Source organism: Polistes fuscatus, unplaced genomic scaffold (assembly GCF_010416935.1).
Source record: "Polistes fuscatus isolate 324 unplaced genomic scaffold, CU_Pfus_HIC Scaffold25, whole genome shotgun sequence".
In the NCBI taxonomy this organism is placed as follows: Eukaryota; Metazoa; Arthropoda; class Insecta; order Hymenoptera; family Vespidae; genus Polistes; species Polistes fuscatus.
In genome coordinates, this window is record NW_025113102.1 from 546,381 (window position 1) to 572,263 (window position 25,883).

Genomic DNA, 25,883 nt, shown 5'->3' on the forward strand with positions numbered 1-25,883 from the left:
ATAAGATGTCACTCTCCCTCTCTCTTTTTCCTTCTTATACTTTTTATATACTCTTCTTTATGTTATAAAAGAAAGAGATCTACTTACCACAACTGATATCATATAACACAAGTAAACACAATTATAATAGATAAAAAAGTAAACACAATAGACTGAGACTGAGATATGCATTCATGCTGTTTTCTACCAATGTTTGAAAACCTAAAAAAAAAGTATAAAGTACATAGTGTAAATATAAAGAAAATTCAATATATGAGTTTTTTATACGGTAACACGTTCCTTGTTGATTCACAAATAGTGGTAGAATAAGGACAATACACTAAAACTTTATTAACATTGCACTGAAAACACAATATATAGAAAAGAAACCACGTTATAGAAATCTTAAAACAAAGGATATAAAGCACTATAGCCATCCTTAAAGAATTAAAATAAATTAAAACAAACAATTGACATCTCTCATGCCAACCCATGAAATTAAATTCCCATACTCTGTATTGATATGGAAAAAACTCTCGTTATTTTAATTCTTGAAGGAGGCTATATGATGTATGTCAATTGTTTTTAAAATATCTGCAACGAGGTTTCTTTTCTACGATTCTGTTTTTCTGTGTGGTTTCTAGGTGTATAACCTCCTTATTTATTTCTTATTTTTTACATAAACAGGAACGTTTACACCTAATAGGCAAAATAAAATTATTTTGATTTATTAAATAAAAATTTTGTGTGTATTTCTGGCAGGTGATAAAGTTTTAGTGTATACATCTTATTCTACACTTATTTTTAAATATAACACGGATAAACTTGATACTTTACTAATACAGTCTTATGATTTTCAGATTTGCAAGATTTTAAGATTTGGAAAAGCACATCATCTTAGGCTTTCTTATGTTTTGTGTATCAGATACATACATAAAAGACGAGTTTACAAGATTTTAAAATGAATCCTGGTAATTTTTTTTGGTATTTAAATGAGCAAACACCTCGGCTTTCTTCTGTCATAATGGCAACTTTCATAACTTAACATTTTCCATTGTATATTGTTTTATTAATTGTTTCAATAGATTGGTTGTATAATTGTTTAGAGAAATGTAACAATTAATATAAGTTAACAATTATTTTAATGCACTATGCACTTTTCTTATATTGCAGCTAAATTTTACCCTCGAGTCACCACTGCTCAGAAGCATTATATAATTACTTAAAATAGATAAAAATATGCAATCATAACGTTTTAATCTTAAAGATTATGTATTAGATGTATGACACCCTTTCTACACATGCGCATTGTTTGGAAGGTCTTATAAACAACATTTAATAAAAGTACTTTCATAGAGGACAACGTCTCATTTCAACGATCGATTTCGAAGGGGACGGTACATAGATCATATTCCGATCTTTTAGACAACAATAGACATTCCTATCGATTATTTAAATTATTTTTAATATTCTAATGCAATCTCTTATCTTTCAGATTGTTTAAACACATATTACTGGTTTAAACATTACATACTTATTAAATACTTTGAATAAAATAATTTTAATGTGATTTTTTCTGGATAAAAATTTTATTATCCAAAGTCATCATTGCACAGGGACGTTAAACAAATGTTTTAGTTAACAATTACATAACAATTGAAGGAATGTTTAATCAGAACGTTGCCATGTGATAAAGTTTTAGTATATTGTCTTTTTTATTCGTTATTTTTGAATATTAACAAGGAACGTATACACCTAATAGAAAATAAATTAGATAAGAATAATTATTAATTGGATTAATAATTAGATAACTAATTGATAATAAATGATATTTAATTGATGTAATAAATAAATTATGTATGTTCTTCTGTGCGGTGTGATAAGGTTTATAGTGCATATTGTCTTTATTCTTTCGTTATTTTTTAAATATTAACAAGATACTTGTACCTTAAATAGAAAAATAGAATAAATTTTTTATTTATTTCATAAATAAATTATCATATTAGCTTGATTAGAGTGGTCATGAAGAAAGGCGAGCTACAGCAAGTACGTGCGACGGGGTAAGTTTGTGTGCGTGAAATACATTTCTATTGGTTACACGTAATTTCTAGATGCTCATTTACAATGTTAATAACTCATCAGCCAACCAGGGCTCTTTGATGACTTTCCTTCTTTCTTTTCGCGGCATCGGTGCTGGAGATCGCACAGATACTACGTCGTCCCGTTAATCTCAGGTAATTAAAAAATATCCCCAAAATATCCTAAAAAATGCAGTTGCCGTGACAAGAAATATCAAGACACAAATATGTAAAAGGTAAACATTATAAACTTGTATTTGTAAAAGCAAATATTACATTAAACTCGAATAATTTTTATTCATAGAATTAATAAGCATACTCTCTGCATAGATGTTCAATCATTTTACTAGAAGTAAAGAAAATTTATTTTAGATTACGAAAAAGAATCCGATATTACTACACCCATGAAAAATTGGGGACACCGCCTTTTATTTTACATAAACTGGTAAAATATCATATGCAGTAGTCTTCTATCAAGAGAATTGAGGTACGAAATGCATCCTAGTTAGTTACTAATTTAAAAACAGATAGAAAATACAGTTTCATAAAAAGTTCTCAATGTCTACTAAATTTATAACTATATACTTACTAAATAATTAATAACCTTACTTTGCCTCGACTGACAAGTAAATATTGAATACTTTTATCAATATAATTCTACTTTGTAGAGATTTAAAGTAAAGTTGTATCCTAATAAAATGTAGTTGCAGTGACAAGCAATAATCAAGACACAATATGTAAAAGGTAAACGTAATAATCTTTTATTTTTAAAAAAACAAGTTATATTACACTTGAATAATTTTAATTCAAAGTATTAAAGGTCTTTCTTTCTGCATAGGTGATCAATCATGTACTGGAAAAGAGAGCGTATGAAATTTCACTACGTTAGAAGAGTCCAACAACACTTTAATCATGAAAGATTTAGGAAGAACACCGGTGAACGTGCTCCGTTCTCACACTGGAAGGAAACCATGTACTATATTCCATCAAAAGAATTGAAAAAGAAATGCATCCTGATAATTACAAATTTAAAAGTCAAATAGAAATCATATTATATTAGGAATTCTTTTCTTATACAAATTGTATTGCCAAGCCTCGTACCAGGTAAAAAAAATTATTGTTAATCTACTTACTAGAAAATATTGTGGACTTGGTCAACGAATTTCTTTTTTGTAGAGATGCCATGGGAATCATTTTACAAATAGAATGCAGCAACAGTTTAAAGGATCTTTTAATAAGCAACATAATGATCTTGTATTGGGAATAAACCAATATTATATTAATTTCTTAAAAAATATTTATTCAAAGTATTAAGATCTTATTCTTTCTGCAAAGGTGATCAATCAATGTACTGGAAAAGAGAGCGTATGATTTTTCACTACGTTAAGAAGAATCCAACAACACTTTAATCATGAAAGATTTAAGAAGACACTGTTTAACGTGCTCCGTTCTCACACTGGAAGGAAACCATGTACTATATATTCCATCAAAAGAATTGAAGAAGAAATGCATCCTGATAATTACAAATTTAAAAGACAAATAGAAATCATATTATATTAAGAATTCTTTTCTTATACAAATTGTATTGCCAAGCCTCGTACCAGGTAATGAAATATATTATTGTTAATCGACTTACTAGAAAATATTGAGGACTTGTATCAACGAATTTCTTTTTTGTAGAGATGCCATGGGAGTCATTTTACAAATAGAATGCAGCAGCAGTTTAAAGGATCTTTTAATACTCAAACATAATTATCTTGTATTGGGAATAAACCAATATTATAATAATTTCTTAAAAAATATTTATTCAAAGTATTAAAGATCTTATTCTTTCTGCATAGGTGATCAATCATTAGACTGGAAGAAAGGAAAGATACTTTTCAATTCGATAAGCAAAATCCAACTACACTGTAATCGTGAGAGATTTAGGAAGACAGTGCGGAAAGGGTTTTGTTCTCACCCTGGAAGGAAACTATGTATTATAATATACTATCAAAAGAATTGAAGAATGAATGCATCTTGATTACTAAAAATTTAAAAGACAAAAAAGAAATCATATTATATTAAGAATTCTTTTCTTATACAAATTGTATTGCCATGCCTGCTACCAGGTAATGAAAGATATTATTGTTAATCGACTTACTAGAAAATATTGAGGACTTGTATCAACGAATTTCTTTTTTGTAGAGATGCCATGAGAGTCATTTTACAAATAGAATGCAGCAGCAGTTTAAAGGATCTTTTAAAAGGCAAACATAAATTTCTTGTATTGGGAATAAACCAATATTGTAATATTTTCTAAAAAAATATTTATTCAAAGTATTAAAGATCTGATTCTTTCTGCAAAGGTGTTCAATCAATGTACTGGAAAAGAGAGCGTATGATTTTTCACTACGTTAAGAAGAATCCAACAACACTTTAATCATGAAAGATTTAAGAAGACACTGTTTAACGTGCTCCGTTCTCACACTGGAAGGAAACCATGTACTATATATTCCATCAAAAGAATTGAAGAAGAAATGCATCCTGATAATTACAAATTTAAAAGACAAATAGAATCATATTATATTAAGAATTCTTTTCTTATACAAATTGTATTGCCAAGCCTCGTACCAGGTAATAAAAGATATTATTGTTAATCGACTTACTAGAAAATATTGAGGACTTGTATTAACTAATTTCTTCTGTGTAGAATTCCGTGGGAATCATTTTGCAAATAGAATGCAGCAGCAGTTTAAAGGATCTTTTAAAAGGCAAACATAAATTTCTTGTATTGGGAATAAACCAATATTGTAATATTTTCTAAAAAATATTTATTTAAAGTATTAAAGATCTCATTCTTTCTGCAAAGGTGTTTAATCAATGTACTGGAAAGAGAGCGTATGATTTTTCACTACGTTAAGAAGAATCCAACAACACTTTAATCATGAAAGATTTAAGAAGACACTGTTTAACGTGCTCCGTTCTCACACTGGAAGGAAACCATGTACTATATATTCCATCAAAAGAATTGAAGAAGAAATGCATCCTGATAATTACAAATTTAAAAGACAAATAGAAATCATATTATATTAAGAATTCTTTTCTTATACAAATTGTATTGCCAAGCCTCGTACCAGGTAATGAAAGATATTATTGTTAATCGACTTACTAGAAAATATTGAGGACTTGTATCAACGAATTTCTTTTTGTAGAGATGCCATAGGAGTTATTTTACAAATAGAATGCAGCAGCAGTTTAAAGGATCTTTTAATACTCAAACATAATTATCTTGTATTGGGAATAAACCATATTATAATAATTTCTTAAAATATTTATTCAAAGTATTAAAGATCTTATTCTTTCTGCATAGGTGATCAATCATTAAACTGGAAGAAAGGAAAGATAATTTTCAATTCGATAAGCAAAATCCAACTACACTGTAATCGTGAGAGATCTAGGAAGACAGTGGGGAAAGGGTTTTGTTCTCACCCTGGAAGGAAACTATGTATTATAATATACTATCAAAAGAATTGAAGAATGAATGCATCCTGATTACTAAAAATTTAAGAGACAAAAAGGAATCATATTATATTAAGAATTCTTTTCTTATACAAATTGTATTGCCAAGCCTCGTACCAGGTAATGAAAGATATTATTGTTAATCGACTCACTAGAAAATATTGTGGACTTGTATTAACTAATTTCTTCTTTGTAGAAATTCCGTGGGAATCATTTTGCAAATAGAATGCAGCAGCAGTTTAAAGGATCTTTTAAAAGGCAAACATAATTTCTTGTATTGGGAATAAACCAATATTGTAATATTTTCTAAAAAAATTTATTCAAAGTATTAAAGATCTGATTCTTTCTGCAAAGGTGTTTAATCAATGTACTGGAAAAGAGAGCGTATGATTTTTCACTACGTTAAGAAGAATCCAACAACACTCTAATCATGAAAGATTTAGGAAGACACAGGTGAACGTGCTACGTTCTCACACTGGAAGGAAACCATGTACTATAATATTATATCAAAATAATTCAAGAAAGAAAGCATCCTGATTATTACAAATTTAAAAGACAAATAGGAATCATATTATATAAGGGATTCTTTTCTTTTACAAATTGTATTGCCAAGCCTCGTACTAGGTAATAAAAAAATTATTGGTAATCGACTTACTAGAAAATTTTGAGGACTCGTATTAATGAATTTCTTTTTTGTAGAGATGCCATGGGAATCATTTTACAAATAGAATGCGGCAGCAGTTTAAAGGATCTTTTAATACTCAAACATAATTACTTGTATTGGGAATAAACCAATATTATAATAATTTCGTAAAAAATATTTATTCAAAGTATTAAAGATCTTATTCTTTCTGCATAGGTGATCATTCATTAAACTAGATGAAAAGAAAAAATAATTTTCAATTAGATATGAAAAATCGAAAAACACTGTAATCATGAAAGATTTAGGAAGACACCGGTGAACGTGCTACGTTCTAACACTGGAAGGAAACTATGTACTATAATATTATATCAAAATAATTCAAGAAAGAAAGCATCCTGATTATTACAAATTTAAAAGACAAATAGGAATCATATTATATAAGGGATTCTTTTCTTTTACAAATTGTATTGCCAAGCCTCGTACTAGGTAATAAAAAAAATTATTGGTAATCGACTTACTAGAAAATTTTGAGGACTCGTATCAATGAATTTCTTTTTTGTAGAGATGCCATGGGAATCATTTTACAAATAGAATGCAGCAGCAGTATAAAGGATCTTTTAATAGGCAAACATAATTATCTTATATTGGGAATAAACCAATATTATAATAATTTCTTAAAAAATATTTATTCAAAGTATTAAAGATCTTATTCTTTCTGCATAGGTGATCATTCATTAAACTAGAAGAAAGGAAAATAATTTTCAATTAGATAAGAAAAATCGAAAAACACTGTAATCATGAAAGATTTAGGAAGACACAGGTGAAAGTGTTCCGTTCTCACACTGGAAGGAAACCATGTACTATAATATTCTACCAAAAGAATTGAAGGAAACCATGTACTGTAATATTCTTTCAAAAGAATAGAAGAAGGAATGCATCATGGTTATTATAAATTTAAAAGTCAAATAGGAAATACATTGCATTAGGATATTCCTAACATATATAAAGTATATTATTAAGTATTGTACTTCGTAATTGAAAATACTATTATACATCGACTGGCAATAATTTATCTAAAGGAAACTATTCTTTTTGAATAATAAATTGTTAAAGCAGAAAGGCCATAGATAAGAAATATTGAAAAAATGTCTTAATTTCGTAAATCTAAAGGAGAAGAAAATAATGCTGTCAGAAAATTAAATTCTACTGATCATCAAAGTCTTTCACTTGCTTTTTAAGATTTAACTGTACTTGTGCTATATAATTTCTAATAAGGATCATTCATTATTTAATGGTACGTTGATAGAAAAGAAATACTAAAAACATTTCTAGTATCTTTTCTTATCTATACAACAGAGAATATACTGTAGATTTTTCAATTTTACATGAGATAGTGTAACAAACTAATAGTTTCATTTCCTTTGTAGGGTTTTTTGTGCAATTTCTTAAATGAAAAAGAGATTAAAGGAATATTCTAGTAGCACAAAATTTGGGTAGAAAAGAAGAAATCTGTAGTATCATGAAGAAACATATCACACTATTATGCCACATTGTGGTGGCATTACATAATATAAAATGTATTTGTTGTTTCGTTTAACGATTGCTAGATAAATCTTTTTTAAATAATATGCTTATATATTTGATACCGGGTGTGATTTCATAAGTGAAGATACGAAATGAATTATTTACTACATATATCTATAATTTAAAGCGCAGAGTAGTGTTTTAATAGCTAATAATGTAACAAATTCATTGTAATTTTTAAGACGATGTCATACTATGATTGTACATTTAATATTACTTATTAAATATATTTTCTAAAAATATTTGTGCATTAGCATATTTTATTTACATATACGTAAAGTATAATATAATTAATTTAACTATCATTAATGAATTAAAATAAAATTTAAATGTTTGGCGAATTTTATAGACTCCTTGGAATAATGTAATAAGAGATAATTAAAAAAAAAAAAAAATGATAAAAATATCACATTATTCTAATTTTCGTCACAGTAAAATATCTTATTTAGGTCACTATTGAGAAATATTAATATTCTAATTTTTTGTGAAAAAATGATTATTTATATTCTCTTCCTTTTTTCTATATTCATAGAACTAATATTATAAAAGACTATAAATAATATTTAATAGCTTGGAAAAATATTAATGAATGTATTTATCGATATATATAATATATCTATATATACTGTGAAAGGCATTTAAATGCCACCCTCGAATCAAAATTTTGACGTTTTTCTGATTTCACATAGGAATCCATATGTTTCGGTATTTTAAATCCGGTATTTTAAATTTGTAGTAGTTTTGAGTAGGAAACGAGAGCGCTGATTGGTTGATAAATAGCCAATCAGCTCTTAATATTGCGCTGATTGGTTGATAAATAGCCAATCAGCTCTTAATATTGCGCTGATTGGTTGATAAATAGCCAATCAGCTCTCAATAGATGGCCTAGAAGAGCGCTGATTGGTCGATAATTAGCCAATCGGCTCTTAGTAGAGTTCTGATTGGTTGATGCTGGGTTGATTATCAACCAATCAGCGCTCTCGTTTCCTATTCTCTTCGAAGAGCTCTTGTATCATCCTGTGATCCTATTACTAAAATTTCATTTTTGTGACGTCACGACAAATTTAAAATACCGGATTTAAAATACCGGAACATATGGATTCCTATGTGAAATCAGAAAAACGTTAAAATTTTGACTCGAGGGTGGCATTTAAATGCCTTTCACAGTATATATAGATATATTATATATATCGATAAATACATTCATTAATATTATTCCAAGCTATTTACTATTGTTTATTAATGTTAATATTCTCCTATAATAAAATATTTTTATAGGACGTTTGTTTAAACAATTGCACAAAAATTAAAAGACTGCTATAATATAATCATAATTTTTATTTATTTCGAATATTATATGCTCATACATTTGCTACGAACATTTAAGCGACAATAGACACTTTTATCGATTATTAACGAATATTTTAATATTCTAATAAATTCTTTTTTTATTTCAATTCATTGAAATACATGTGTACTGGTTTAAAAATTACTTATTTATTAGTATACTTTAGATATTAAATTATTTCTATGTGATATTCTTTTCGATGAAAATTTCCAAACGTTACAAAAAATGTACATTAGTTTAAACAATTACATAAAAATTAAAAGAATACTAAAATGAGAACGTTATAATCATAAATTTAATTGTTTAGGTGGATTATTCTCTTTTTACACATGCGTAACGTTCGGAAAGTCATATAAACAACTTTCAATAAAAGTAATTAACATAGAGGACAAAGGCCCAGTCTGAAGGGGAATTTCGAAGAAGACAAAGCTCCGAACATATATTACGAACTTTTTAACAACAATAGACACTTCTATCAATTAATTAACAATTATTTTAATATTTTAATGCACTCTCTTTATATTTCAGATTTTTTAAATACATATCTACTGGTTTAAACATTACATACATATTAACGTACTTTCAATAGAAATAATTTTAATATATTTTTATTTTATGTTTCTTTAGATGACTTTTTTAAACTTAATTTCGTTACTGAATACTAATACACATAAACATAAAATTTACCGATTACTTTATAATGTTTTTTAATACCTTTTATGTATTTACAGATACCAGGGTGTAGTCCAAAATTGTTGAAATTAAATTTGCGGATGTATAAAAGAGATTGCATTGGATTCATTCATTTTATTTTTACAGTGCTAGAATAATATTTTTTTTCACAAGTTTCTTTTTTAAATCACATTTGCAATGGATAGATAATAGGCTCTTTCTTTCTGGAAAATCTAAAAATTGTTTAGAGAAATGTACTTTCTTTTTTCATTTACATATACTTTAATAAATGCCATAGAAAATAATTTAATTTTTACATGTTACATCTTTAATAGATAATTACATCTTTATAGTGTAGTTTTATGTAAACAATTGCATAAAAATTGCATAGATACTAGCATCAAACGCATTAATGCACTTTTCTTATGTTACAGCTGAATTAAATCCTCGAAGTCTTTACTGCGCAGGAACATTAAAATAATTACATAAAAAATAAAAGAATATTAAAACGAGAACGTTATAATGTTAAATTTTATTGATTAATTTTATTGATTTTCTTTTATACACATGCGCAACTTTCGGAAAGTCACATAAACAACTTTCACCAAAAAAACTTTAACAGAGGATAATTACTCAGATCAACGGTGAATTTCGAGGAGGAGGGATCACAGAACATATACTCCGAGTTTTTAAGCAACAATAGACACTTGCATCGATTAATTAACAATTATTTTATTGCACCAATGCACTCTCTTTATGTTACAGCAGAATTTTATCCTCCATGTCATCACTGCGCAGAAGCATTAAAATATATTACTTAAAATAGATAAAAATACGAAAATCATAACGTTTTATTCTTAAATTTTCTTAATTAGATTTATTATTCTTTTTATACACGTGCTCAACGTTCGGAAGGTCCTGTAAACAACTTTCACCAAAAGAACTTTAACAGAGGATAATTACTCAGATCAACGGTGAATTTCGAGGAGGAGGGATCACAGAACATATATTCCGAGCTTTTAGACAACAATAGACGCTTGCATCAATTAATTAACAATTATTTTAATATTTTAATGAATTCTTATTATAATTAAGATTGTTTAAACGCATATATATTTATTTAAATACTACCTAACTTTTGACGTACTTTAAATATTAATTAATTGCGATTTTATGTTTTAATAGATGAAAATTATACCTTTTCCTACCGAAGTCATCACTGCGCAAGAACATTACAAAAAATGTACATTAGTTTAAACAATTATACAAAAAATAAAAGAATATTAAAATGAGAGCGTTATAATGTTAAATTTTATTGATTAATTTTATTGATTTTCTTTTATACACATGCGCAATTTTCGGAAATTCACATAAACAACTTTCATCAAAAAAACTTTAACAGAGGATAATTACTCAGATCAACGGTGAATTTCGAGGAGGAGGGATCACAGAAGATGTACTCCGAGCTTTTTAACAACAATAGACGCTTGCATCGATTAATTAACAATTATTTTAATATTTTAATGAATTCTTATTATAATTAAGATTGTTTAAACGCATATATATTTATTTAAACATTACCTAACTTTTGACGTACTTTGAATATTAATTAATTTCGATTTTATGTTTTAATAGATGAAAATTTTACCCCTCCCCACCGAAGTCATCACTGCGCAAGAACATTACAACAAATGTACATTAGTTTAAACAATTATACAAAAAATAAAAGAATATTAAAACGAGAACGTTATAATGTTAAATGTTATTGATTAATTTTATTTATTTTCTTTATACACATGCGCAATTTTCGGAAAGTCACATAAACAACTTTCACCAAAAAACTTTAACAGAGGATAATTACTCAGATCAACGGTGGATTTCGAGGAGGAGGGATAACAGAACATATACTCCGAGCTTTTAGACAACAATAGACGCTTGCATCGATTAATTAACAATTATTTTAATATTTTAATGAATTCTTATTATAATTAAGATTGTTTAAACGCATATATTTATTTAAACATTATCTAACTTTTGACGTACTTTAAATATTAATTAATTTCGATTTTACGTTTTAATAGATGAAAATTTTACCCCTTCCCTATGAAGTCATCACTGCGCAAGAACATTACAACAAATGTACATTAGTTTAAACAATTATACAAAAAATAAAAGAATATTAAAATGAGAACGTTATAATGTAAATTTTATTGATTAATATTATTGATTTTCTTTTATACACATGCGCAATTTTCGGAAAGTCACATAAACAACTTTCACCAAAAAAACTTTAACAGAGGATAATTACTCAGATCAACGGTGAATTTCGAGGAGGAGGGATCACAGAACATATACTCCGAGCTTTTAGATAACAATAGACGCTTGCATCGATTAATTAACTATTATTTTAATATTTTAATGAATTTTTATAATAATTAAGATTGTTTAAACGCATATATATTTATTTAAACATTATCTAACTTTTGACGTACTTTAAATATTAATTAATTTCGATTTTATGTTTTAATAGACGAAAATTTTACCCCTTCCCACCGAAGTCATCACTGCGCAAGAACATTACAACAAATGTACATTTGTTTAAACAATTACATAAAAATTGAAATAATGTTAAAATCAGAACTTTATATAATTTTTATTTCTATTTATTAGAATTAATTTGTAATTACACTAATACATTATTTTAAATATTACATACTCTCCCATTACCGTATTTTGAATTAAAAATAATTTTAATACGAATTTATTTTTATGATTTTAGATGACTGTGTCTTCAGCTTGGTTGCGTTCTTGCATTATAACATAATTATAAACTTCTCCAAATACTTAGATTGTTTTTCAATTATTGTTACATAAAATTAAATATCAAACGTTTATTAAAATTTTATGATTTTTTTTAGAAACAATTCAATGGGTAGCGGGTGGATTTCTTCTTCGCAAAGGGCGCCATTTGTTAAGAAGGAATTTACTTCAGGGATGCGACCCTGCCCACGCGAGCCTTGATTCTATCTTTCTCCCAAGGATAGAATCATGTCCTACCCTTAGCTTTTTAAAGTGAAACGACCTATCTTTTTTTTTTATTTTTTTTATTTTACTTTGCATTTTTAACTCGCGATTTTGCAAGCATAGATGTGCACGTAGCATAGGAACTGAAACTGCATTAGAAGGGATGTCTACCATCGCTATTAGTAAGACGGGCCCAGGGATTAAGTTCTTCAAGCCTGCAGTAAATATAGTACCGGTGGGCAAACTGTACGTGCAGCGTAAGTTCCTCGTAATATAGATTAGAGTCAGTGGATTAGTCCAACCGGTGGGATACCACTTAAAAAAAAAACGTAAAAAGTTTCACTTTAAAAAGCATACTTTTCAACTTCTTCCCTATCCCTTTGCTTTTTTTGTTGCAGGTTACATAGGAGGATGACCACACCAGGACAGCACGAGGACCACACCAGGACAGCACGAGGACTTAGTTATAATAAGGGATAGTATAAGATAATTATTAGTATAATTAAATGTATAATTTCATTTATAATTACATGTATAATTTTAATCTATTTATTCTTCTCCCCTTAGCACATTACACGCGTGTGACATTTATATGTAATGTATTTTATTTGTTCACAGGTTACATGTTACTTCGATTCCATTCATGTTTTACTACTCTTTTATCATTTTTTTATTTGGTTTTCCATTTTTCTCTTCATTATCGATAGTAATTGTAAAGATTTTCCGAATAAAACTCTTAGGGTGGGGCATAAGAGTGGGGCTCATTAAAAATCATTCACAGGGTGATCATTTTCATTTCATTTTCTTTGGTTTCAATTTAATTCGGATGGGGACATCTTCAGGATGTACATCCCGGGTCTTCAGAAGCGGTTACCTCCTCGTGGTTAGACCTGGGCAATGGTATTTTACTTTCAGTATAATGTTTAACATATTTTATATGTTATGCATTCCATTGCAAGTAAAATCTAGCCAAAGACCGCTTGCAATAAACATTATAATTGTAATTAGTTTCTTTTAACTTCCTAATTAATACCATATTCTTTTATCCCTTTCCTTAGTTCCTTCTATCCATTTAATATACAGAAACTAATTACTTTATAATGTTTCTTTAATAATTCTTACATTTTTACAGATATTCCTTACCTTTAATTTCCCCCACCAACCATCAGACCTTCCCTATTTCTTTCACTTTCTTTCTTTTCCTTTATTTCAAGTATGCTCACATGAATTAGCATGCATTCAAGTGAGTTTACTTAACTTTTGAGGTGGAACAACTTTTAGATTTCCTTTTTTTTCGCGATTTGATATGCATAAAATATGCATTTAGCATAGGCACCGAAGCGACACTAAGTCGATTCGGTCGCTATCTGTTAGTCAGGCCTCACCGGTCCTGCCGTTAGCACTATGGTCGGTCGTCTTGTGAAGCCGAGGTTCCTCGTAATATATAATATTAAGATGCGTTGTTTTTTTATTCGCGATTTGATATGCATTAAGTATGCATTTAGCATAGGAACCGAAGCGACACGCGTTGGCGATTCGGTCACTATCCGTTAGTCAGGCCTCAACCGTCTGCTGTTAGAGTAATGGTCGATCGTCGCGTGAAGCCTAAGTTTCTCGTAAAAGAAATTAGAGTCAGTGGACTAGTCCGATCGGGGGGAAACCACTTAAAACAAAAATCGTGAAAAGTTCCACCTTAAAAGTTCTACTTTTCCCTATTCTTTTCCTATTCCTTTTAATATTTTCTTTTGCAGGATAAACTATGATGCCAAATTCCGTCCAAGAGAAGAAGGAATCGAACCTTAGGAGGACTGAGTTATGGTAAATGGTAGTAGAATATAATTATTTCCATAAGTAAATGAACTTTTTTAATTCGTTTATTGTTTCAGATAACAATTCCGACCAAGAGGAAGGGGATGTGGATTAGAAGATGGACCAGAAGTGGACTAAGTTATGGTAAATGGTAGTAAAAAATAATTATTTTTATAAGTAAATGAATATTTTTAATCAGTTTATTGTTTCATATAACCATTCCGTCCAAGAGGAGAGGAAAGTGGATTAGAAGATGATTAGAAGAGGACAGAGTAATGGTAAACGGTAATATAAAATAATTATTTCTCAATGTAATTGAAGTATTTTAATCCATTTATTGTTTTCCTCGTAGTATTGCACATGTATGATAGTTATTTTTAATGTATTTTCTTTATTTTTACAGATACCACGGATTAACCAAAATTATATACATTTATTTTATTATATTATAATTTAGGTAGATTGAAAATTATTAAATATAAATATTCGTAAAACTTGTAATTTCTGTATGTGCATATATTGAAATTATACTAAAGTGTATTGATTTTTAATAAAATCATTGATGTTACTTTATTTTTATTCAGATGGACTCCTCGTTTTCATTTTCTTATTCAGTTTTCAAATTTTTCTCTTCGTTATCGATAGTAATTGTAAAGATTTTCCGAATAAAACTCTTAGGGTGGGGCCTAAGAGTGGGGCTCATTAAAAATCAGTCACGGGGTGATCATTTTCATTTCATTTTCTTTGGTTTCAATTTAATTCGGATGGGGACATCTTCAGGATGCACATCCCGGGTCTTCAGAAGCGGTTACCTCCTCGTGGTTAGACCTGGGCAATGGTATTTTACTTTCAGTATAATGTTTAACATATTTTATATGTTATACATTCCATTGCAAGTAAAATCTAGCCAAAGACCGCTTGCAATAAACATTATAATTGTAATTAGTTTCTTTTAAATCCCTAATTAATATCATATCCTTCTTTCTTTTTCCTTGGTTCCTTTTATCCATTTAATATACAGAAACTAATTACTTTATAATGTTTTTTAATAACTTTTATATAATTACAGGTAGTCTTTACCTAGGATTTCACCCACCAACTATCACACTTTCCTTACTTTTTTCTCTTCCTTTCTTTTCCTTTATATCATATACCTATATATATATGCATATAATATTACACCTATAAATCATATACTATCATATATTATCAAAAAATACTGTATTTTTTGATAGTATTGTACCGTCATCGCTCTAAGTATCTACTCTCGCCATCTGGTGGTCTTGGTTCTAACTAAGATTATTGTGGTTTCGCGAAAAGTTGACTTGTTGCCAATATATGATTTCTACTTTACCGACCGATCATCAGTTTTCTCTCTCACTCGATGGAGGAAATCGTTGGAACCTCTCGCTTGTTTTCAAGATCACTTTTTTTAAGGGTTCGAGGTACAAGGATGGTGGCCCCCTTTCGGTTCTTTTTCCGTTTACATAGTTTAATTTTAAAAAGATTTCTTGAACACTATTGAATCATGTCGAAAGCCTATTCGAAGTTTTATTATTAATTGTTGAAAAAAACTGTTTAATTTTTTTCCTTTCGATATATCTTTTCGATGCTTAGTGAAACGCATGTTAAAAAGTCGCGTGCGGTGTGTGTTTTACGTCCCTAACCTAATATTTAGAAAGTTTTTGTGTTTAGTTTGGTAATTTTATTGAAAAAAAACTATGGCAATGAACGAAGATATTAATTTTGCGGAGCTTTGTAGGCTCTGTTCGTTAAAAGGGAGCCAACACTTACAAATATTCGATAAAGAAGGCGAACAACGACAATTACTTTATAAAATACGTTCTTGCCTTTCCACATCGGTAAGTTTCCTTTCTTTATTCATTCCTAGATAACATATTCGTATTTTTCTTTCATTTTTCAGATATATCTATTTCTTTTTTTAATTGTAAAACATCCAACTGATCGTTTATTCTTTTCCAATTATTTCTAATATCATAACTCATAAATTCATAATTAAATGGCTTTATCAGAATTTGTTATAAAAAGTATGTTAGGCAAAGGTTATTTATAATTGATCAAATTCAGCATAAGAAATATTAATTGAAAAAAGTATTATAAAAATGATCATTAAATGAATAGCCATCTGTTATCGGTAACGATGTTTAAATATTGAGCTTGAAATCATACGCTTTGGGTCAAGCTGATATGTTCTGTCTTAATGAAGACCACATGAAACTTGTTTAAAATGATTAGAACAAATTTAATGTTATTATATTTGTTACAGGTATCTAAGGAGGATCCACTTCCAAAAATAATTTGTCAGAAATGCGTTTCCAAATTGGATATGTTCTATGAATTTCGTATGACTTGCATGACTACGGAAACAATCTTGAAAAATTACGCAGAAAGTTTGAAGAATCTTGCTGTATCGGTAACCAATCAGGTGAGACAAAGACACGAGTTCTCTTTTATGCTGCTTCTTTTTTTATCTTTTATGCATATTTTCTTATCGATTAGATTACACTTAGTCTTTAATTTTATATACGTTGTTTGTTATAATTTTATACGATGTATAAAACTTTACCTTGTCTTTTAAAAATGCGATCAAATAATTCTAGAAACATGCATAAAAGGTTATCGGATTGAAATTCAAATTTACTTATCATTGATTCTGCTCCGATAATGATGAAGTTTAATACCGAAAAGAGATATTAGCAATGTTTTTATACGACGCATAAAAGTTTGCCTTGATTTTGTAAAAGAGTACGATCAAAAGAGCCTAGAAACCTATATAAAGATAAATGTACCGCTTGTATATACTTGAAAAGAGCATCAAAGGCAAAAATCTGCACATAAACATATTAATTTCATTGCCTGGAAAAAAAGAAAGGAGAGAAAAGAGGAGAGGAGAAGGAAAGTGGTACTCAACGACATTGCGCAGGGTTCACTCGTTCACGGGCCGTTTGTTTTATTATTGAAATGCATTGGGAAAGCGGCTTGTAAAGAATGAGGAGAATAAAAAATCCTGTAGTTTAAACTCGTAAAAAGAAAAGCTGTCTCTCTTTCTCTCTTTCGTGGTAATAGTGGTGGTTGTGGTGATGATTGTGGTGTTGTGGGACATGCTGCTGCTGCTGTGCTCTCGCACCTATGCAGAAAACGTGGAAGTCAGATTGAGTTGTGGTGGGAGAAGGTGAAGGAAGGAGGTGAGGAATGGGTTGGTGATGTTGTGTGGGGATGAGGGAGATGAGGAGGAGGTGGATGAGTAGGAGCAGGAGTAGGAGGAGTAGGAGGAGGAGGAGGAGTGCAAGGGCGCAAAAGAGGGCCGCTTATGCGATCGGTAGCCGGAGGTCCTTGATTCTTTCCCTCTTTGCCCTGCTCACAGAACACCCTCGTTTTCGTTCTATCGTTCGACCAAGCAGGATCTCGATAATTCCACCCTCACACAAACGCGTGAGATTTGTGGGTGGGTGGGTGGTCGGTAGGTAGGTAGGTAGGTTGGTGGATACACGCAGGAAGGGGGAGGTGAGTTGGATGACGAAGAGAGGGTGAAGGGGAGGGAGAGTTAACCGTCGTCGCGGCGCTATTGATCGGCCGTGGACTCTGCTAGGCTACGTCGTGCACGGAAAGCGAAAGTCTCTCCTTCGGCTCGTCGTTGTCTACGTTCCTCTTTCTCCCTTCTACTCCTCCACCTTCTCCTTCTTTTCCCCTTTTACCCATCCATCCATCCATCCATCCATCCTTTCCCTCATCTCCCCTTATCATGTCTGTTACAGTATTTATACTTTATCTTTGTCGGTGTTGGCTAGACCAACATGTGCGTTTTAAACGGACACATCGGTGGAAGTTTAAATAAGAATACTGAACTCGTTTCTCGGATCATAGATACGTGGACTGTAAAAAGAAAAGAAACGAAGAATCCAAAGAATCCCAAAAAAATGGTTTCAGGCTTGAAATATTTCTTTGTAATACACGTTTGATCAGTGAAGTTGAAATCTTCGTGACGAAATTCTCAAATGTATTTAATTCACGGTTAAACATTTCTGTATATATATAAATTCATATTTGGTCGTTCCTTTGATCTCTTTTGGTTTGAAAGCGTTTAAAATACGGCTGGTTCCCGGGCGGGCCGGACAGACAGACAGACAGATCTCCGTGCATCCTCTCCCTCTTTTCGTCTGCTCCGTTCCGAGCATCTTCCGATCGGCGTACCCTCTCCCTGACACCCTCAGACGGTCTATCTTTCTCTCTCTTTTTCTATGTTTCTTTCTCTCCGTCTCTCTTTCTAGTTCGGTCGTCCGATTTCTCCCGGGCACAGGTGCAGCGAGAAAAGAGGCCTGGTTAACTTGGCTATGCCGGCCCTGTATTTTCTCTCTCTCTCTCTCACACACATATTTACTTACTCACTCGCTCGCTTACTATTTTTCTCTTTCTCGACCCTTCGAAAACCTGTTTCGATTCCAGGGATAGCCCGGATTGCTCGCGATCGGTCGGCCTCGCTCGTAAATGCGTGTATAAGAGTAAGGTCTACAAGGAGTAATAAAGAAAGAAAAAAAATCAAAGGAAAGATCATCCAGACTCTCCTACATATTCCGTGTCTCCCTTTCATATTATCTATCTCTTTCTATTTCATGTCAGTGTCTGTGCTAACAATCCAGCACGTCGCCGTCGTTGTCGTCGTCGTCGTCGTCGTCGTCGTCGTCGGCCCTATGAGAGGAGAATGCTCGTCGAGTCTCCCTTTCTCTCGCCCTTCTCTTACTCCCTCTCTCAATGTCAGTGTCAAGGTCAACGGGCCGACGCACCGCGACGAAAACGAGACGCTACTGATCCTTCCCTTCGTCTTCGTCATCGTCATCGTCATCATTGTCGTCATAGTCAGCCCTTTCGTTCTGTGACAACCAACAGATCCCGTCATTTCCTATTTCTTTCTTTCTTTTTCTTCTATGACTTCACATTCGTTCATGCGTTTACTTATTCATACACACATGCATATGTACATGCACATATATATACACATAGGCATGCATAGATGATAGGGAAAGAAATCCCGTTGGAAGAACCGCAAAGCTGTCCTGGGGAAATGCAGAAAGTGCAAGTAAAATGCTTGACAGGAAACGTGAAGGACTAAGCATGGCACATACGTAAACACATGACATACACTCACACACACACACACATGTATATAAATATACATACACATATATCATATGTACTTCTGTATAGAAACCAAAAAAAAAATAGAAAGAAAGCAATGCAGAGTACGCACGCACGCGCGCGCGCGCGTACGTACGTACGTACGTGCATGCGTGGCCACCCATAAGTTCTTTGCTTCACTCATGCAGCTTAACGTACACACGCATTAACGCATCACACATACACACACAAACACACTTTACATACTCACGCAGAAGCTAGACGTGGCGTGCGACGCAGGCGCGTTTCTCTCTCACTCTTTCTCTCCTTCTCTCTCTCTCTCACTTACTCTTTAGTGGGGTGCATTCCGAACGGGGACCTTCCCCCCATTCGATATCGTTACGCGGCTGCATCCGTGTGTCACCCGCCATCTTCCCCTTCTCTTTCGTCTGCTACCTTTCTCTCTCTCTCTCTCTCTCTCAGTCTTCCTTTTATTTTGTTTGTACTACACATATATATATATCTCTCTCTTTCTTTGTATGTGGGCTACGTGTTATACCTTCCCTCTATCTCTCTCTCTCTCTCTTATTTTGGATGTGTCTACGTGTATACATTTCTCTCATTCTCTTTCATGGGGGGGAGCTATCTGTCTCCGTTTTATTTTGGATGTGTGCTATGGTTATACGTTTCTCCCTCTTTTTCACGTATATCTTTCTCTCTTTCACTCTGTTAGGTCGGTTGGTTGGTTGGTCTGTTGGTTGGTTGGTTGGTTGAGTTGGTTGGTTGGTGATATCCGTCTATCTCTGTTACTCTTGAAGAGGTTTGTCGGTGTTTCTCTTTCTCTTTCTCTTTCGAGTCTAACGACGACGACGCGCCGTTGGCGGGAGGGCGGGTGGTCGGGGTGGAAGAGCCAGTCGGTTTTTTCGTCTCTTTGTCCTTGCATCCTCCCGCGCCTGGAATCGGCGGGCAGCTCAGCGCGCGGTACGCTCTTTCGGAAGCCCTCTTTCCCTCTCGTAACGTCGTCGCAAGAGAGATTCTTTCGTCGCGTCGCGGAAAGAAGGGTCCGGTTCCCTCCAACAGTGTCGTCGTCGTTGGCTGGTGGTACTCCTCTTCTATACTCCTTTCTCTCTCTCTCTCTCTCTTTCTCTTTCTTTCTTTCTTTCTCTTTCTGTCTCTGTCTCTCTCATTCTCTCTGTCACCCTCTCTTTATCTCTCTTTCTCTCTTTCTTTAATCTTATTTTTCTTGCTTTTTCAAGTTCAAGGTACGAAAAGGAAAAATTCATCGAAATTTTTCTATTCCAGATAAATTCTTTCCTTCTCCTCCTACCACCGCCCCCACCCCCGACAGCATCCCCCTCCCCGGCCCCCTTTCCTTTTCTTTCCTTCCCCCTCTTTTTTTCACCTTTTTTTTTCTTTTTTTATTTGATACATTATCGAAAAAATTCGTTTACAAGAGAAGAAGAAGAAGAAGAAGCATAGTCATCGTCATCGTTGTCTCTTCTCATTGTTTCTCGTGAATTTGATTCAGTTAATCTCCCTCTCCCCATGTGAGTTTCGGTTACACCGGATTCGAATTTTCTTAAGTTTCTTCGTTCGTTCGTTCGTTCGTTCGTTCGTTATTCGGAAAGGGGGACAAAAATTTGAAGAAGTGTATTTTTGTCAATGTGCTATCAGGATTACGTTTTACTATCATCGATTTTGGATTTCAAAGGAATTTTCATGTTGATCTTTGGCCTCGATACAACAACATCTCGTACTTTGGATATCGCTGACTGGATCATCTAAATTTTTCTTACAACGCTATCGTTAGTATTTTTTTTTTTCTTCTTCTTCTATCATTTTTCATATCATTCAATCATGCAATCATACAATGTTGCATTAGAAATGGTGTTCTAGGATTGGAATCATTGATAATTCCATTCTTATTGATAATTTTGTATTTATTTATGATCGACAAAATTTGTTCCATTCGTTAGTTTTTATTGACCAATCACCGGTTTCGTTACGTTAAGAAAATAAAATGTTGATCGATGTTAGTACGAATGTTTCTTTTTTTTTTTAAATTGTTTAATCAATCGTACGAGTGATATACAATCTATTTGATTTTTCTATTTTGAAATTACGTAACGTTTGGATAATTAAATAAAATAGAATGATTGAAAATACTTGTTAATAATTGCGTTAGTTTTCATTTTTCTAAATTCAACAAAATATATGCATCTCATCGATTAATTTTGTTAATTGAACCGAAATTTCTTTATTGTTTCATATTTCTTTATTTTTATGATAAATTACAGATTAATCGATAATCTAAGAATAAAATAGCTAGCAAAATTTCCTATTATTTCTAATCATTCTTTTTATCGATCTAATCATTTATTTTAACCAATCGTCGATTATATTATTACAGATCGTAATTAAAACAAAAAAAAAATTGTTAATTAAGCTAACGAAAAATTTTCTTTTTTTTTTTTAAATATTTATTTAATGTCAAATATCAAAATCGTACACTCGGAGCGATAAAATAAGTTTGAACTTGTCCCCGAAAGAGGCACGGAAAAATGTTTGACCCTGTGTACGTTGTCGCTCTCTTCACCTCCTTCACCTCCTTCCCCATGTCTTTCTTTTCGGTCATCGTTCTTTTCCCGAGGACCTTGACGGCGTACACAAGCAAACGTAGCCATCGCGTATATAATATATCGGGACAACTACCAACGCGGTTCTTGACTTTTTCTCAGCTAAAACCTCTTATCGATCCGTGAGAAAGATAGAAAACATTTTTTCCCTTATATTTTTTATCATTATTCTTACGATTAACGAATTAATCCTTAATCATTTGTTATTCCATTAATATACGAATTATAAATACACGCTGATTTATTTTTATTTTATTTTATTTTATTCGTTAATTATTATTATGTTATTTTTAGTAGTTGCACGTGCAACAATTAAAAGCCACGTGATCGAATATAATATAATTTTCAATTTAAAAAGAAATATCATTTGTTTATAAATCAGATTTTTAAAATTTTATTATTTTAAGATATAAAAGTATTAACATTTAAGGAGAAGAAGTTTAAATAAATAATAAATTCTCATTATTTTTCATTATCGAGTTTCTGTATATTATATTTTTGGAATTATCGATGTTTAAAATAGCTCGTAAAGATTAAAGTGATTCACGTATTACGTCGATCGTCTGCGCGGGATTTTTAAACGTCGTAAAATTTCATTTCGTTGAATATATTGTTTATTAATCCCTATCGACGTTTTATCGCTCGTTTTTCAATAGGATTTATTATAAATTACTCTGATAAATCCGAATAGTTCGAATCTTCTTAAAACGACGATTCCTTTTTATTTGATTTTTTGATCAAATGTTATTGCGAAACATTTTGTTTTTTTTAAGATAATTAAATAATATAAATTTGACGATTAAATTTTAACCCTGACGCAACTTTAACATTTCATTTCGCAGGCTAACGACAAAGACAAGATGTCAAACGGTGCACAACAGCAAAGAACGGCTTACGTGGAAGCCCATGCTGCAGTCCAGCAGCACATGGCACAACAAGCCGCCCAAGCGAGACTGACAGGTCCTGGTCCACCTACTAACCCACAGGTTCCTAATCCTACATTCACTTTACCTGACGATGGTCTCGGATACGACGACGGTGTTCGTGTTCTTCGTTCTATCGGCACTTGGTAAGGAACTTAGCTTCATCGTTAGCTTCATTGTAAACATGAATTTATAATCATAAATCATATTGGATGAAGCATTGCTATAATTATTCTTATTGGTTTAAATAGGTCACCTGATTACTCGGCAGTGATGAGACCAGGTGGAGTGATGCCAGCATTTCCTGGCTCAACAGAACAACAATTTCCAAGTTCACGAGCCCCCTCGATCAATCAACCGCTTCGAACGACCAATAACGTAGGAATACGTCCAGGATCGGTATCCAAAGCCACCAATACCGGTGAACCCAACACAAAAGCATTCGCATGTACCGTATGTGGAAAAGGTCTGGCTCGTAAGGATAAATTGGTCATTCATATGCGCATACATACCGGAGAAAAGCCCTATTCCTGCGAGGTTTGCGGTTAGTACCTTCAAATAATGACATTTATCTTCATCCCTATCACATAGATACACCAGTTTACAATTTTATTGCGAGAATGGGTATATATTTGTAGGTAAAGCGTTCGCTCGTAGAGACAAATTGGTGATACATATGAACAAGCTTAGACATAGGCCTGGAGTTACGCCATTGTCTACCCCTACGGCACCTAGTACGGATCAACAACAGCAACAACAACAACAACAACAGCAACAACAGCAGCAAGCGTCGCAACAGCAACAACAACAACAACAACAGCAACAACCACCTCGTCAAGACACTGTTCATAAATTAAAAGAAGAACCTGTTAGTTGGGCTTGCGAATTATGCGGCAGAGCGTTAAGTACGCGAGAGGAGTGGATGCAACATGCTCGGTAGGATTCTTGAAATCCTAAAAACAATGATACGACACACTTCCTTATAATATTCCCAACATCTTTGACAATTTTCTTTCTCGTTGCAGGTCACATTTGGAATCATCCCCAGTACCGCCGCAACACGCAGCCCCTTATTTTCCTGCCTCGGTTCCGCCGCCACAGCCGTACTCATCGGAAAGGCACTTTTGTTTGATGTGTCGCACGGATTTCACGGATAAAGCCGAATTCATGTTCCACGTTCGCTCTCATTTTGAACCACACGGTAGTCAACAAACTCAACAACATTCTAGTGGAAAACAAGGAAGTGACCCGGCAACTGCTGAGCTGATTGCTCGTGGTCTGGTTGATGCCTCGGGTATATGCAGCTAGAACTACACCGCCTCATCATGTCGTTTTACCGTCGATCCGTGTCTTACCATAGTACAAGTACTCCATTGAATCTCGACCAGAACTCGTGCGTAGATTTGTCATGCGTTATTGTAATTATAATGGTATATACCATTTATATATATTTACATAAACCATACTAAACATCAACATACACCATATTACACACAAACACATACACACATCATGCATACACAGGACGTATATATAAATATATAAAAATCAGTCTTTTAATTACGAATATGAACAAGCAACCGAACGCTTGTTCAATTTTTGGAGGCAATTTTTTTGTCGCTATGCTTTATTATTATCTTCTTATTATGGTGAACAAATATTTTGAAAATATTTTTCAATTATTAATTATTTCATTTATTTGTGCTCTCATTGTGCGTGTCGTAGACACCCCAACAGCTAAATCCGTTGTACGCGGGATGATGATATTGAAGTTTGAAGTATGAATTTGAGAAAATAATTAGTAGCAGTAATAATTATAAATATGATAATATTAATTATAACAATTACACAGTAATAATATTAATAATAATAATAATAATAATAATAATAATAATAATAATAATAATAATATTAATAATATTAATGATAATAATATTGATAATATTTAGATACTAACGCGATATATCGACACGTTGGGAGTTATTGCTACTGCATCGGTATTTAAATGTAATTTCTTAAAATAGATCTACGTTCCTCTACGTAAAATAAGCTTCTCGCTATCATCCTCAGCTATTATTGCAGTATCATCAGCTTTTAAAAAGACTCATTACCGGTCCGTTCAACTCAGTGCTGTTCCTTGCGAGTAATATACTCTTTGCGCGTGTTTCGTTTTAATCTATTTTTTTATCTTTTTTTTTCTTTTTAAATATTAATAAATTTTGCTATCGTGTCTCAAATAATTTCTAATTTTAATCTTTTCAATTGGTGGATTGTTATTTTTATTTTTACGAACTGCTACTTCCGATCGATTTTTAGATCATAAATATCTGTTTTATATTTTCAAATAAATTTTATCTCGATCAACAACAACATGTGTCCCGAGTTATTACGAAGGAAAAGATTGAGAATAGCATGAAAATATTGATATCATTCAATTAGTTGTTTATCGCGTACAAAAAGTAATATTATTAATTAAAAGTATCACAGGGAGAAGTTGGACAGGTTTAAATTCTTTTAGAACGTTGTATCGATCTTATTAAACGTTTCATTATT

General features: G+C 31.9%; 1 protein-coding gene and 1 long non-coding RNA gene across 3 annotated transcripts; both read left to right on the forward strand.

Moving 5' to 3' along the window:
- Positions 1 to 14,224: 14,224 nt before the first annotated feature.
- LOC122518541 lies at positions 14,225 to 14,911 on the forward strand. 2 transcript variants are annotated; one of them, XR_006304103.1, is made up of 3 exons: positions 14,225 to 14,647; positions 14,716 to 14,789; positions 14,869 to 14,911. It is a non-coding gene; the product is annotated as an uncharacterized LOC122518541 (long non-coding RNA). The 2 variants fall into 2 exon arrangements; XR_006304102.1 differs by lacking the exon at positions 14,869 to 14,911 and having other exon boundaries at positions 14,716 to 14,806.
- Positions 14,912 to 15,922: 1,011 nt separating this feature from the next.
- Positions 15,923 to 25,151, forward strand: LOC122518542 (zinc finger protein 300). The gene is made up of 6 exons (XM_043637528.1): positions 15,923 to 16,500; positions 16,926 to 17,084; positions 23,250 to 23,476; positions 23,582 to 23,874; positions 23,969 to 24,266; positions 24,356 to 25,151. The coding sequence occupies exons 1-6, from the start codon at positions 16,360 to 16,362 to the stop codon at positions 24,636 to 24,638; spliced, it is 1,401 nt and encodes a 466-aa protein (XP_043493463.1). The 5' UTR covers positions 15,923 to 16,359; the 3' UTR covers positions 24,639 to 25,151.
- The last annotated feature ends 732 nt before the right edge of the window (positions 25,152 to 25,883 follow it).

Excerpts from the sequence above, each read along its gene's own strand:
- LOC122518542 (XM_043637528.1), top strand. The coding sequence starts at position 16,360 with ATGGCAATGAACGAAGATATTAATTTTGCGGAGCTTTGTAGGCTCTGT. Across the intron at positions 17,085-23,249 it reads CTGTATCGGTAACCAATCAG|GCTAACGACAAAGACAAGAT; the intron begins GTGAGACAAAGA and ends TTCATTTCGCAG. Across the intron at positions 24,267-24,355 it reads GAGTGGATGCAACATGCTCG|GTCACATTTGGAATCATCCC; the intron begins GTAGGATTCTTG and ends TTCTCGTTGCAG.